Source organism: Ammodytes marinus, assembly GCF_949987685.1.
Source record: "Ammodytes marinus genome assembly, chromosome: 13".
Lineage (NCBI taxonomy): Eukaryota > Metazoa > Chordata > Actinopteri > Uranoscopiformes > Ammodytidae > Ammodytes > Ammodytes marinus.
Genome location: NC_137217.1, coordinates 10,694,512 through 10,709,500, shown reverse-complemented (window position 1 = coordinate 10,709,500; position 14,989 = coordinate 10,694,512). Strand labels below are relative to the sequence as shown.

The following is a 14,989-nucleotide window of genomic DNA, read 5'->3' as shown; positions in this document are numbered from 1 at the left end:
TGTAGGGATTATTCTTCTTATTATTCTTCTCCACATAAAAGTGGTGCTGCAGCCCAAACCGTAAAGGGTTGGGACATGCCACTTGCAGGGCTCATCCAAGTCCGTACCCCGTACGCAGACAAAAAAATTCAAACATCCCGGCCACTAGGTGGCGCTACAACAAAGGAAAAGGCGTTTTGGGCTATAACTTCCGCACCGAAAGTCCGACAGTCAAAAACTTTATATCCACAGATGCCCACAAGTCAGCTGCATCTTTTGAGATAGGCCACGCCCATTTGCGTATATATACATTTTTCGCTACATCGCAAAAACTGTGTCAGTCACCAAAACATACACCTCCTACAGTTTTCACCCGATTTGGACGAAACCAAAAGCATTATGCTCTACCAACTCCCACGAGCAAAAGTTGGTCAAATAATTTCTCTACGACCATCGGAAGACTAAACGGTAGCGCTTTAAAGATTTGCGAAAATCCGTTAAAAAAAAAAAAAAAAGGGATTTTCTTGAAACTCAAGGGAGACTATCATGGGGCATACCTGAGTCTATGGCAAAAATATGGGCAAGAAATTCCTTTCTGGGCGGGACTTATTAAAAAAAAGAGTTTTTCAATTTTTTTGCCTGTTTTCGCCATTTCCTAAGTCTTTCGGCGGGAAAATGGGAAAATTCAAAAAACTGTCTTTACAATGGAGAGGTTCACAATTTAATTTTGCTCATAACTCCCCAACCGAACATCGCACATTCAAAAACTTGACATCCACTTGTTTGGTACATTGAGCTGCATCTTTCTATCTAACGTAGTTTTGCAAATGTCATCCATAGGGGGCGCCAAAACCACAAAAAGCAAAGGAAACGCGTTTGGGGCTATAACTTCCACACCGAACATCCCACATTCAAAATCTTTACTTCCCCGGATTCCGTGAAGCGAGGGGCCGGCGACGCGGACGCGGACGACGACGCCCGATCCCGAGTCGCGTGGGAGGCTTGGCCCCCGTTCACAACTGCTTGCAGTTCTAGTTATTATTATTACTAAGCCATTGCTAAATATATAGGCTACGTTTTATTCTCAGAGGATTTTCATCTCTCTGAAACAATGGCTTCATATATGAACTGACACTGAGATCCATAGTCCAATATTTGTCAAAAAACTCATCTGTCAGCATCTTTTAGGTCAATCGGCAAACTTGAAGAAAATGTGTCCTGCCTGCACTCTAACTCTTTGACTTTTCTTTTGTAAATAGATTTAAAAAAATAAAAAAAAACATGCCTGGGGAGATTGATCAATATCAAAATGACATTAAGCTTATGCTGAGAGTCAAATTGACAATGGTCCCTAACACTTGGTGACTGATTAGCAAAGAGCATCTGTTTTCACTCCACAGTAGCCTATGATTCGTCATACAAAGCATGTGTCTGATGAACAGGATTCATCTCTGACTCATCTTCACAGTGATGGTGTGTGTGTGTGTGTGTGTGTGTGTGTGTGTGTGTGTGTGTGTGTGTGTGTGTGTGTGTGTGTGTGTGTGTGTGTGTGTGTGTGTGTGTGTGTGTGTGTGTGTGTGTTGTAGGGGGTGATGGGGAGAGTGCAGACAAGAATGTTTTCACACGCCCATGCGGTTGTGTACCACGCTGCCTCCACGCACCGATCACGCATCGGCTCTCTCTCTCATTGGCCAGCGCCTAAACACACCTTTCCGTCCCATTGGAGGAGACGTTAAGCCCAGGACTCTGCGTTCCCCACCGCGTTTTGAAACGATGAATGGAGCGAGGCCCAGCAGAAAAGTAGGCAACATAGGCTATAGGTTTTCTGGACAGAAGGACAAGCGCTCAGCAGTTTAGACCGTCTCCAGAACTCTTGACACAAACTCACATTTAATGTAAGTCATTTGTATTTATTTTTACAGCGTCATGGAATTAGTCATCTAAATGTCTCGCATTCCATTTCTTGTCTTCTGATAAGGAGAGGTGCTTTATCTAAATTGACTACTATGATGACATGGTTCGATATAGCCTATATTCTTTGAAATAGACAGTGTATCTCAATTGCCTTTCTGTAGGCTATGTCTTATTCCTAATGAGAACCTTATTATAACCAGCTAAATATCCGGGTCATAGGTCCTTACTTTACCACCAGCTGCTCCACTGATGGTTATTGAGGATGTGTGTGTGTGTGTGTGTGTGTGTGTGTGTGTGTGTGTGTGTGTGTGTGTGTGCGTGTGTGCGCGCGCGCGTGTGTGTGTGAAAGGTCAGGGAGGGGACGGTTTTTTTGAGTGAAGTGTGTGTTTGTGTTTGTGTAAGCAGTACATTTGGGGCTTTTGTTCCCCCCTCCCTTCAGACAAGTAGGTGAAAGGGCCCCAGTGCTGAAGAGCAGCAGCTGGTCATGCTCCCTTCACATGCTCACTTAGCCTACATTTTACTGTACATGTTGCTGGCAAATGTCAAAATCAATTCGCTTTAAAAAAATAAAAACTGATTGAACATGTGCTACTGTGCATGGCTGCTTACATAATGCACACAATCTTTAGTTAAAGCTATAGTGCGTAACTTTTTCAAATAAATGAATGTCTGGTAAATTCAAGGCAAGGAGAGGCAAGTTTCTTTATATAGCACAATTCAGACACAATGCCATTCAAAGTGCTTTACACCGGAAAGATTAAAATACATAGATAGGATAGAATACACATTAGAAAAGCGAATGAGAAATAAAACATTTAAATAAAATAAATAAAACATTTAAATTAAATAAAAATGACAGGTTAAAAGGGAAACAGAAAAGTCTTCAGATTTGATTTAAAGAGGCTGAGAGTTGCAGCAGACCTCACATTTTCTGGGAGTTTGTTCCAGATATTTGGTTCAACCTGAATAGGTTGACACAAAGTTCCACACTACTCTCTGTAATTCTCAGTATGGCAGCATTTACAAAATGGTGTTAAATGTATGTAAATCTGTATGAAAGTGCAGTCTGTTAGAGGAGCGGAGTGTGTCATTTTGGAAATGTATGCAATTTGTATCAATATCAAGTGACAGTACAGTCCATAGTGTTGTTATAATCATTTTGGCTCTTTTTTTCAGGTACAAAATGGAAGTTGAGGATGTCTACATCCAGCCTGGCCCTATGGGTGCAGGTGACATGGAGGCCGTGGAGGCTCTGATGTCCATGACTAAGCACTGGAAGACCAGGAGCTTCCGTCTCAGACACGTCAGGCCGCTGACTCCCTCATCAGACTGCTCAGAGGATGACTCTGCCCCCCCTGGCTCTACTGTGCTGCCGGACCCTTTGGTAAGGGATCTATATGGGCTTAGAGCTGCCATATTAAGGTTGGGGCCAGTGATTCTAGAGAACGCTTGTTGTCAAAATCTCACAGCCTAGGCTCTGTAAATTAGTATGTAAACAAAGGGGCTCGGACCGAAACCACCGTAGCTAGCAACATACCCATTGTTGACAGAGCCTAGGCTGTGTTGTAAAACTGGATATATTTTCAGCGCCCACATAGTATGCTCAGGTTGCAGACCGTGAAGAGATATTCACTGATTTTGACACAAAGTTGTTTTGACAAGTTTTCTCCAGAATTACTTGACGCCACCTTTTAATCTTTTTTTTAACGGTTATGCAAAATAACTTGAATATGGCTTTAGGCACAGGGTTATTCTGTAGGGTTATCTACGATCTGCTACCTGCATTACATCAACTATTATAAAGTATGTGGGCCACATTAACAAAGTGTGTATTTTAGCAGTGACAAAAAGGAATAACTCTACTCTCCTTTGCAGTGTATGACACCGCCTTACAGTCCACCTATCTTTGAGGCCACGCATACACCCCCACCTGCGACAGCTGGAAGTCCTAACAGGCATCCAACAGAAGAGGTTCATCTTGCCGCACACGCTGCTGATTATCTGAACCGGTTCCAGTGCGCCAGTGTAATCCGCCACACTGCAGACGGCCAGCGCTGCTCCTGTAACGTCCATCCCTCCTCTGTGGAGGAGAGACTTAGTCAACTTCCTACAAAAGACAAAACAGACTTGGAGGGGACCAACAGTACAGGCCCTGAGCGGATTATTGCATTACAGTCTGACTCTAACGCAGCCACTCCGCAGAAACCTTTCACTGTGACTTTGTCAGATGTGGTTGAAGCCACTAGCCCCACACAGATGAGTCTTTTAGGCACCGATGATAAATCAAAAGCACATCATGCTGTGTCCCTCGTCCAGGCGGGTGTCCCAAAGGTCTCACCCGGGCCTGTCTACTGCCACATTCTACCTGTGTCGTCTCCTTCCACCGCTGTTGTGCAAAAACCTGTCATGGCCTCTGAGAATCAGAAGCAACAGATGTTACCTATCCCTTCAGCACCACAACTGCAGAGCCAGCCAGCCTGTGCTTCCCAGGTCTTCCTCCTAGGGGGTCAAGTGTCAAAGGGCCAAGTCATGTTCCTTGTCCCTCAGCCGGTGGTCCCTACGCTCTACGTCCAGCCAGCTGCAAGGTTGGCCCCTGGGGGGGGCAAGTTTCCAGCCATCGCCCCAGCGCCCGGCCACGTGGTGTTGGAGCAGAGACAGAGCCCGCTGCAGCCTGAAGTGCCCCGCGTACGCAGCCATGTTTGTTCCAATGAAGACTGCAACAAGACCTACTTCAAGAGCTCCCACCTCAAGGCCCACATGAGGACACACACAGGTAAGAGAGACCTAAAATATTTTAGTACTGTACTTAAGTACAACTTTGAGGCACTAAATCTTTCCTGTTCATGCTTTACTAAGCAAACAATCATTATATGAATACAATAAATGAATAAATACAACAATCAATTTAATTTGTATACTTTTAAGAACATTTTCCTGATTATATATATGTTATATTATATTATATTATATTATATTATATTATATTATATTATATTGCGCTTTTACAGATACCTCAAAGATGTTTGAAAAAAACATCAAACCTTCATCACCATATGTCAAAAGATGGCAAGTGTGGTTCTCTTATTCCCTCTTGTGTCCCGCCAGGCGAGAAGCCCTTCAGATGCAAGTGGGTCGGCTGCGAGAGGCGATTCGCTCGCTCCGATGAGCTGTCCCGTCACCGACGCACACACACAGGGGAGAAGAGGTTCACCTGCCCCATGTGCCTCAGTCGCTTCATGCGCAGCGACCATCTAGCCAAGCACGCCCGCAGACACCTGGCCGCCAGGAAGACGCCATGTTGGACACTAAGTGTCACCCAGCCAAGTGACCTCACCCATACCAAGGCACTTTATCTGCAACAGACCCCCCGATGAGGCAGCGAAGTAAAAAAAACTCTGAATGTATTGTGTGGCTTTCAGCTCATACATGTGCACAACACACCGCGTTGCACAAGTTGCATGTGAACTATTTGTTGCTTTGCTGTTCTTTAATTATAGTTGGTAATGACACTGTTTACATTTAACTGACTTTCAGAGTACTATATCACTGTAAACTGAGCAATTACACTGAAAATATCTATTCTGTGAGCAATGCTGAACTTCTGTTTACTTTATATTTGACCAAAGAATGTTAATTACTGTTCTATTTGTTGTTAAAACATTTTGCACATTGCAGTTTTCATGCTGGGAAAATAGAGCTCTTTATTAAACTAAGTATTTTCTGTTGGTTGATGTGTCCAGATCTCACAGTGTTGTGTTATTCCTGCTTATTTTAAATGCACTAACAAATACTCCAGTAAAACAGTTCCTACGTGGTTTTCATCTGGGTGAGAGCTTAAGCTCCTCTAAATCTCCTTTAGTCTGTGATCACATTATCCAGGATAAGAACTAGATAAAGTCATCGGGTCACAAAACCTTTCTGAAAGTGGTTATCAATTATATAGGCATGTCTGCAGTAGCAGCCAGGCTCTACTATAGAAAAAAATTCACAGAGTGATTCACAGTCCAGCCAATGAGGTGTTTATTACTGTTTATGTTGACAAACACAGTTACAAGTTTTTTAACAGGCAAATGCCTGATGGTTCAGCATGCCTTAGACACAGATTGGGAGACACCTTCACAGATATGATGCACACCGTCAGGAAACAATATTTTTTCAACAGTCAAATGTTGATTTTTAATTTATTTTTGTCACATTTCACCTAGAAATGTTAATAGAAATTGCAAAAGAGTAAAGATTCTAGCATTATAATTGAGAATACCCAATTCCATGTCAGCTGATTCATTACCCATCAACACTTCCCTTGTTCAATCTGCAGCACATGCTGGTCTATAAACCTACTTTGCTTTGTCGTGGCATAGCAGTGACCTGCCGGCCTTTCACTAGCCTGAGAGAAAGCTACTCAGGACTTAAGAGAAACACAAACACCAGAGCACACGGCTCTGATCATTCTACCACAGCAAATTTCATAAAGACGCCACATATTGATCACACTCAGATAGATTCACTGCATCAGACCGATGAGTAAATGCACCTCCATATACACATTTCCACACAGAACATTGAGAAGGACAGGTTTGAACTGTAAAAATGAAATCAAGCTCATATATCACACAAAAATAATCTATACAACCAATTAAAATCTTAAATACACATCTTGTCTGCAGAGTAAGGTCTCAGAACTGTATTTCTGTTTAAATAAACTGGTTCACTCAGGGATTTACATCTTACTTTACAACACTGGCAACAGCAATAAAGATAGATAATACATTTGTCAAATATAATCATTTAAAATCATTATGTGTCTACTGTACGAGAGTGTAAACTGTAGTGCCATGGGAGGCCCAAAGCAAAGGGAAGACTGCGTCTGTCTTTCTGGAGTCATCCATTTTGTTGCATACTAATTCAAATCTACTTGGGGTTTATGGGTCTATTCATATTCCTTATAGTGGGGGGAGGCGGGATTTGAGAGATGAATTCTGTCTGGTGCCAGCTATTTTAAGCACTATCTGCACAGTGGGCTAAGTTCACCCCAGCGGAATGTAAGCTAGAGGAAGCTAGCAGCAGAGACCAGGTAAAGAGAGCTTAAAGTCTTTCTGGTTGCTAAGCGTTGCTAAGCTGGGACAGAGAGCGCAGCCTCTGTTTGGCAGGAATCGAGGAAATAAGGGACCAATGAGAAGTTCTTCAGCGTAGTCCCGTGGGTGACACCAGTGTCCTGCATGTCAAACCTGGTGAGGGGAAAGGAACACTGGTCAGGGACAAAAACGCAACATTGTGGCACACAAAAAAACCAGACGTTCTAAATGTTTCTTTCAATTTGTGAACTTGAACACCCTTTTTAAATCAAAGTAAAACGACTCCCCTTGAGTTCCTTACCAGTCTCTAGAGGAGATGACGTAGTATACAGGGGGCAGTGGTGAGTCGGTGGCAGAGCAGAGCGGCTGGCCCACACTGTAGGCTCCTGCTTGGCTGAACATGAGCCAGTCTCCGATGTTGAGGACAGGCAGCAGGCAGTGGTCCACCACCTGGTCCAGATCATCCCCAGAGGGCCCCCACAGGCTGCTGCTGAACACTGGAGCATCCAGACATGTGTCCTGCTAATACACAGAGCACACAGTGGTTATTTAATCATCCAACACACACATCTAAAAAGCGTAGCCAGTTGAGAGGAAGACAGACATGAACATCAGCATAAGCTATTGAAAACCAGGTTAACATGTATGGGGCCGTATTCACAAAACGTCTTAAAGCTTAAACTAGCTGATTTAGGAGCAAGTCCTAAAAATAAGGGTTGTGTCTCTCAGAATTTTAGGACCCCCTACATTTTTGCGATGAGAATATTTCACAAAGGAATTTTAGCGCTAAAACTAGCTCCTAAATCTATCAAAAGGTAAGCGTAATCGAGAGGACTCCTAAGTTTGTTTTATTGTTTTTTATCAAAGAAAATGTATATAGACATATTGACAAGAATGGAGGTCTTGCTGTGGTAATATCGTCTCCATAGAGAAGTCTTTAGTCTCACCTTGTGAACAGATGGAGTAGCGATCAGGGTGTCAGAGAGTTTGCTGGCAAAGGATCCGTACACTCCCTCGCTCATGTAATACTGGAACTCTGGCTCATCGTTGGGAGATGGATCATCTGTTCAGAGAGGTGTTAAACAAAGTCTGTTAGAGTCTAATGGAATCATTCAAATTAGTCATATTTTCTTTCATATCACGGTTTGTTTTCTTTGGTAGGACTGGTGGGTTGACTTTACATAAAGTATCTTTCATATTACAGCAGCATTACATTTTTACTGTTGAAGTGTTGTCACCTCCAAATGGTAGTCCTCATTGTCCTACATTATGCTGTATAAACCAGTCAAGGCACTCACACTGCACCATGTCAAGTCAGTCTTAACATATATTTATTAATATAAACCACTAAATGAATATTCATGCCACTGACCATGTGCCAGGTCCTGGCGATCGCGTGCCACCACCTCCTTGGAGACGACGTTCACAAGCAGAGTGAAAGCAGAGGAAACAAAGAAGCTGCCAGGCTCAGCAATGAGGGAAACTCCAGTAGAAGCAGGGAAGTAAAGGTCCACCATAGACATGACAGCACTGTTGATCTGCAAAATATGTTACAGTGGTAAAAAGTAAGAACAAAATGCTAAGGCCTTAACATTTTGCAAAGTGAATTGAATTAGACCTCTCAAAAATGGAAATAGCACTGACTATAGACCGTGTGTCCTACAACTGGGTAGTAAGGCTTCAAATGTATATCCCAGTACATTTTGAACAGGGCTAAATTATACTGCACAGTCAGTGTGTCCTTACTTAGCATCATGTACATAGCAGGTAAAAGATACCCACCAGTTCCAACTGGCTCTCAGAGCCACTGAAGCCGCCTCCAATGTCCAGGATCTTCATGTTGAAGCCAATTTCCTCCTGAAGCAGACAAAGGCTTGTAAATGAGTAACCAAAGCACATGGTGATAATCAAAACACTGATTGTTCTTGGAGGATAACAAAACAATGTGTAATAGATATCATTGGAACTATGAGTCACAGAACTGAACAGTGCTACAGGACACGTTGCAGTATTTAACGAGACTTACTCCCATATCGAAGACACAACGGGCATCAGATATGGCGTGGACGTACACTTGGTCATCCTCGCAGGAGCTGGAAATGTGACACCTGTGAAAAAGAGGTAAACAGTCAAACATAGACACCTTTGCATTACATTAAAGTTCTGTCGCAGATTGGACTACATTATTTGAGAGAATTTGCCTCATAGACAGTCATAGTGCAATTCTGCAGGCCTCACCTGACCCCAACCACCTGCACACCCAGCTCCTTGGCCTTCTCCAGCAGATGCCTGCAGTCTTTGAGGGAACAGCCAAATGTCATGCTCATCTCATCATTCTGTCTAGTTGCTTCTGTTGAAACCTGCAGCAGCAGCCTGGATTGAAAATAAAAAAATGAAAGATCTTGGTTACTGGTTTGGTGTGGAGGTGGGGAAGGAACCAGATGAGTTAAATAATAGTGGTACACGCCTAGAATGAATCGGGAAGCTAGCACATTATATCCCAAAACAGCTGCAGCTGAGACCAAATTACTTCATACAGCTTGATTTGACATAAAGCCTTTTGTTATTGGCTTTCATAATATGCGCCAGACAGAGGGAAACAACAAAGAGAAATCCTGCAGGATGGATAAAATCGAATAATTCTCTCATATTACACGTAAACAGTGGCACAGGTGCACAAAGCCTATTACAAAGCACTTACTTGGCATTGGGATGGCAGCGGGAAATCTTGCGCAGCTCTGCCTCATTATCACACACCAGGAGGTTGATGCCATTCTTAGCAGCGTACTTAATCTGGGAGACTTGTTTGCAAACACCGCTATAGATGATGTCTTCAGATGGAATACCATGACTCTGCACCAGCTCAAGCTCATACTGAAATACAAAGAGACAAAACCCTGTTAGAAACAGTACATAAAAAGGTCAGCACTGCTGTACACTGACCACTGGGTGGTGCCTCCGTGCCTACAAGGTTGTGCAATATTGCTATGTCAACCCAAAGAAACGTAGTGGAAAATTAGGACAGTTAATTTCTTGATGTATGCGGGACTATGTGCAGACTAAGCAGAGCATACAGCAAATATGATTCTTTTTTGTAAGGAAACATGACAGTGATCTAACATGATTATGAGAGAGTACCTTGTTGGCACAAATGAATCCAGTGCCAAGGGCAGCAAGAACTTCAATCACAGCTGGGCTGCTGTTGCATCTGACAGCATAGTAGGGTCTGATTTGGGCCATGTGGGTTCGCCAGCGAACATGCTGCCTCATTACAACTCCCAGGTCTGCTACAAAGAATGCATTCTTCTCAGACTGAGGGAGAAGAAAACATGGATACAGATCAGTCAGAACACATATACTACACTGCAAGCTTTGCAAAAGTGCATCTGTCTGTATGCAACCAGTCATCATTTTAAAAAAGGCAATAAAATCAATAAATGGTGTTTCAGACAATTCTACGGTTATAGTTTGTTACTGTGTTTATAAATGTAAATGAGATTGCAGTGAGAGCCCTTACCAGAGTTTGCTCATAAATATGATTGTCAATCACGTCACAGAGGGCCGTGCCTCCCTCCAGTAGGCCGACAGAATACTGTGGTTCATCAGTGATTCCTTTCATCCTCTCATCCGTTTTCTTCTAATCCGACAGGCATAAAGAATGTGGCTAGTCCAAAGTGGTCTTGCTCGCTCCCTCTCGAGCCCCTGGGGTCCTAGATTTGTGCAACAAACTGGACCAGAAAAAAAGGGAAAAGTCAACATAACACTCAATAATCAAGATGCAAAACAATTCTATCATATTTGGATAATGCCTTATCTCTTTTAATCAGATAATCTCTTTTCTAGTTTTCTTTTATGACAACCCAAACCTTTCTGATGTGATCCCCAATCAAACAAGGCATTTTCAGGGAGCATCCAATCGGAGCACAGAACACATTGCACGTTACAGGATAGCTTTATGGAAGAGGCCCATTCTTCTGAAAAGCCGCTGTGAAAACACTGAGTCTGGGGCACAGGGTTCATTTACTTTACCATCAATTACTCCCAACAATCACCAATAATCCGTCAGCCGGTGACCCGTCAAAGTTCTTTTTGATGGCATTAAACAAGGTACAATACCGGCGGCGTTCGTGTTACAACTTCACTTTCAATAATGTTGTACAGCGAGAGAGAGAGAGAGAGAGAGAGAGAGGAACATTTGTCTAGACTGGAGCAGATGTGACATGGCTGTAGCTTTTGGGGAGGTCAAATAGGGAGACCCACAATGCGCCAAAGGTAGAGGCTATTGCTCTAAAACAGACATATAAAGGAATAAAAAAACCCTGTATGATCAAGATACTGACACAACTCTAGGGGGAATAAGTGGAACTAATTCTACATGAGACTCCATATGTTGTCCTCTCCAATGATGCAAACAAACAGTAAACATGTCTAAAAGAGAGCATGTATGCATATTCTTCTCCAACACGCTGTAAAGTCTGATCGGTAGTATGTGAAGTATGGTGCATGAATAATGGACTGTTCTGAAACGGGCACATGAACAAACAGAGGGACATGGGAACATTTCTGCAGCTTTTGACAAGTATTTTTCTATTTCACTTCCATACTGGCACAACAATATGAATGATCTGAAAGAAAAATGGACTCCATGAATTCCTTGAAAATTAATTTATTCACATTCAACATAAATGTTATAACGATTATGTGTTTGTTTTGCGGTTTTGTTACAACATGATCGATGCACCTTTCCCCCAAACAAAATGTAAAAGTGAGACTGAATTTAAGCAATTTAAAGCAACTTTACAAAAGTAACATTAAAGTGTAACTGCACCCTTTTCTTTCTTTTTTTTTATATATTTTTTGGCATTTTTATGCTTTATTGATAGTGTTTAAGAGACAGAGGTGAAATGGGGCAGAGAGGAGAGTGACATGCAGAGAACGACCGCGGGCGGGAATCGAACCCGGGTCTGCTGCTGGGCCCGGCCCGGGGGGGACACCCTACCAACTGAGCTAAGGGCGCCCCGTAACTGCACACTTTTACTTGTTTTTTGAGATAGAAGCTGAATTAAATCACTATGTTGTTAAGGAACACATACATGCTGGTGTTAATATTGAAAAATATTGCAATATGTTAATATCGGCAATTTAAAACACACACACACCCCCGGACTCGTTCATTACTTCACTTGATTGACACACGCTACCGCTCGCTATCCTCGCTCACTCGCGCTACCCTGTCTCCTAACACTACGATAAAGACACCCGCCAACAATTTAGAAAAGAAAAGTCCTCCACCTCGGACGACCCATCTGTGAGGGGCATATGAGCTCACATCGTGTAGCGACAGTGCCGTTAGACTTTGTGTCACTCGATTTTTCAAGGAAGTCATGTCATTCAGATCTTCCCTGACCCTGAGTGACAGCTAGCAGCTAGCCCACCTCCTTCACAGACACCGCGCGCCCCCCAGCCCCCTCCCTCCCGAATGTCGGCCGGCTGATGTCGGAATGTTTAAAAACAATGGTTCTCAAACAGAATTCAGAATCAATGGTCTGAATGCATTTTTCAAAATCGTGCAGTACGCTCCAACAGGAGGTGCAGTTACCCTTTAACTTTAGATTCCAAACAATTTTTTAAGACCTTTCAAAATATTTTTTGGGGACATTTTAAAGCTTAAAATTCTGATTATTGGATTTTAAACTTTCAAATACTTTTAAGGACCTGTTGTAAGTTCCTCCTTGATCTCATTGTGAAGGAAAATCTAATTATTACAATTCTACAACAATGTGTAAGCTAATGATTAAGTCCTCTGGTTGATGTCAGTGTCATCTGTTTAAAAATAAACCAACTTCATGTCTTAGAAAATCATTAACTATCACTGAAAGCTTTCCCCTTCGAGCGAAGTGATGACGTAAATGGGCTCATACAGTCTGTAATGCATTATAGTCACATTACAAGAGCTGGATACAAAAACTGAATTAAAAATGTAGCCACTTATAGCAGGATTAATATATATATATATATATATATATATATATATATATATATATATATATATATATATATATAACATAATAATGCTCTCTTTGATTTAAATTAAATGAAGGCAAGAGAAAAACTACTGCAGAGAGAAGCAGCCCTGAAAACAAGGCAGCGTGTTATTTTAATAGTTGCGCTGAAAATAGATCTGAAATGCAAAATCTAAAATAACTCTTGTGATTCATTTGGGGCACGCAGTTTGTTACTGCCCCCTCTTTCATTCCTTCTGTCAACAGTGTCAGTGAAAGAAACTTTCATAATGCATAAAGATAAATGACACCTATTCATTGAACACAAATGCAAGAGCAAATTGCATGCATTTGTAATGTGAAAATATCCTCAGCCAAACAATCAAAGTGATCGATTCTTTAATTGACACCTAGTTAACTCACATGGATGAGTCCTTTGGGGACGAACACGGTCCACTATCAGCTAGGATCCCAAGGTGGCTCGGCGTTGAAGTCAAATGGCTCCTGGTACAGAGCCGCCCCTAGATCCTCTGGATAGTTGTGGTACACCTGCAGAGGGACAGAGGACACGTAGGAATCAGTCACTGACAAGCGGAACAACTGGGCCTCTTTGCACACAGACACATTAACATTCATTCAATGTTAGTACAATCAAATCTGAAACGTGGTAGAAGAGCAGGTCGATGGGTGTCAAAAGGCAAGAAAAGAAGAGCACTGAGGATGCACATGTGTATGGAAAATGATTTGATGTGCTACCTATTTTCTGCTACGGCTGTTTTTAAATGTTTTAAAAGTTCTCAGTTGGTCATTAAGGCCTGGTTACGTCATAAAGTAAACTGATGTGACGCAATCGTTAAAAGCAATGATTCATAATTGCTTGTTGTACTGTAACACTATTGATTTACATTCATGTGACCTAATTCACAATCCCACACAGTAAATTCACACTTAGCCAAACACAAAGCCACCTGCAACATATTCAAAACCACATTTAATATTGTTCTAACAGTCCTTTAGCTCGCTAGCTTAACATTCACTGGTAACGTTGGCATTGGGCGGTACCGTTAGCTACTTTGTGTAGCTACAATGTTAATATTGTTTAACATGAAGCAGTCACTTTTTTCAGGAATAATGATACAAACAATTATGTTATCCTTAACCTGTAACATTTAGCATGTAACTCACGGATGAGTATTGCCAAACAAACGCTAACATATGTTACCCGGGTAAATGAACAACATGCTAAGAGGAAGGCTAACAGCGCGGTTAGCTAACGTTACTTACATCTGCTGAAAACCCAAAAGTGGGGACAGAACGCTTTTTCTTTTTAGGCGGAATTTTCAAAGAGTGGTGGGGTTACTCAAAGAGAAAAAGACAACAGCCATGGATGTGGCGGATTGGGCCCAGTTATCGTCGATACCAGCTAGCACGGATCATTTGCTTCGACCGAGCGAAAGGCAACAGTGGAGGTCGAGTCAGTGGGCGGCGAGACAGACAGACACCGGCGTCAACACACCAACACCCAACACAGCAACATTAACAGTAAGGTATCCGGTCAGTAACAAAATAAAATACACGGTAACGAAAATTTTACAACGTTTTTATTTAGCCATGCAAAGCACCAATGTGAAAATAGAAACACAACGCAACACATATCGACCTGATAAAAGCCTTTGACAGGAAATGGCCATTCATTTCTCAATATGACTTTATAAATACAATTTCCAAAAGCACATATTCCGGTCTGCTTCTACTTAATTGTGGGGAGTTTAAATGCATTTTAGAGGGGGAGGAGTTTAGAGCTGTCAAAACCAAAGACTGCAGTTTAACATCATAATAGATGACATGTGGAACATTTATTAATAAAACCATACAGTAGCCTATTGCAACATTTACATTAGGTTAACCTAAGTAACGTGCAATATTAAAACGACAGTAATAATAATGAAGATTATTGTTATTATTGTTTTTATAATTGTAATCAAAACCATCATATCAACAATAATCATCCCAAAAATA

At 42.0% G+C, this 14,989-nt stretch overlaps 2 protein-coding genes across 3 annotated transcripts; one reads left to right on the top strand and one right to left on the bottom strand.

Moving 5' to 3' along the window:
* The first annotated feature begins 1,753 nt into the window (after window positions 1-1,753).
* LOC307260071 (Krueppel-like factor 10) lies at window positions 1,754-5,478 on the top strand. Its single transcript, XM_080040197.1, has 4 exons — window positions 1,754-1,874; window positions 3,070-3,277; window positions 3,769-4,666; window positions 4,999-5,478. Coding segments are annotated over exons 1-4 (1,377 nt in total). The 5' UTR covers window positions 1,754-1,872; the 3' UTR covers window positions 5,268-5,478.
* A 418-nt stretch (window positions 5,479-5,896) lies between these two features.
* On the bottom strand, window positions 5,897-14,443 carry LOC307259144 (antizyme inhibitor 1-like). Of its 2 annotated transcripts, none has more exons than XM_080038883.1 (12): window positions 14,255-14,443; window positions 13,394-13,519; window positions 10,486-10,696; window positions 10,107-10,280; window positions 9,670-9,842; window positions 9,207-9,341; window positions 8,995-9,076; window positions 8,751-8,825; window positions 8,341-8,506; window positions 7,916-8,031; window positions 7,270-7,490; window positions 5,897-7,121 (listed from the first exon to the last, which is right to left on the bottom strand). In XM_080038883.1, the coding sequence occupies exons 3-12, from the start codon at window positions 10,585-10,587 to the stop codon at window positions 7,007-7,009; spliced, it is 1,359 nt and encodes a 452-aa protein (XP_079895009.1). In that variant the 5' UTR covers window positions 10,588-10,696; window positions 13,394-13,519; window positions 14,255-14,443; the 3' UTR covers window positions 5,897-7,006. The 2 variants fall into 2 exon arrangements, with proteins under 2 accessions (XP_079895009.1, XP_079895010.1); XM_080038884.1 differs by having other exon boundaries at window positions 7,270-7,487.
* Between the last annotated feature and the right edge of the window lie 546 nt (window positions 14,444-14,989).

Coding starts and splice junctions, on each gene's coding strand:
- LOC307260071 (XM_080040197.1), top strand. Junction 3,278..3,768: donor CTGTGCTGCCGGACCCTTTG/GTAAGGGATCTA, acceptor TCTCCTTTGCAG/TGTATGACACCGCCTTACAG. Junction 4,667..4,998: donor CCACATGAGGACACACACAG/GTAAGAGAGACC, acceptor GTGTCCCGCCAG/GCGAGAAGCCCTTCAGATGC.
- LOC307259144 (XM_080038883.1), bottom strand. CDS start 10,587: ATGAAAGGAATCACTGATGAACCACAGTATTCTGTCGGCCTACTGGAG. Junction 10,281..10,485: donor ATATTTATGAGCAAACTCTG/GTAAGGGCTCTC, acceptor CTTCTCCCTCAG/TCTGAGAAGAATGCATTCTT. Junction 9,843..10,106: donor GATTCATTTGTGCCAACAAG/GTACTCTCTCAT, acceptor TTTGTATTTCAG/TATGAGCTTGAGCTGGTGCA.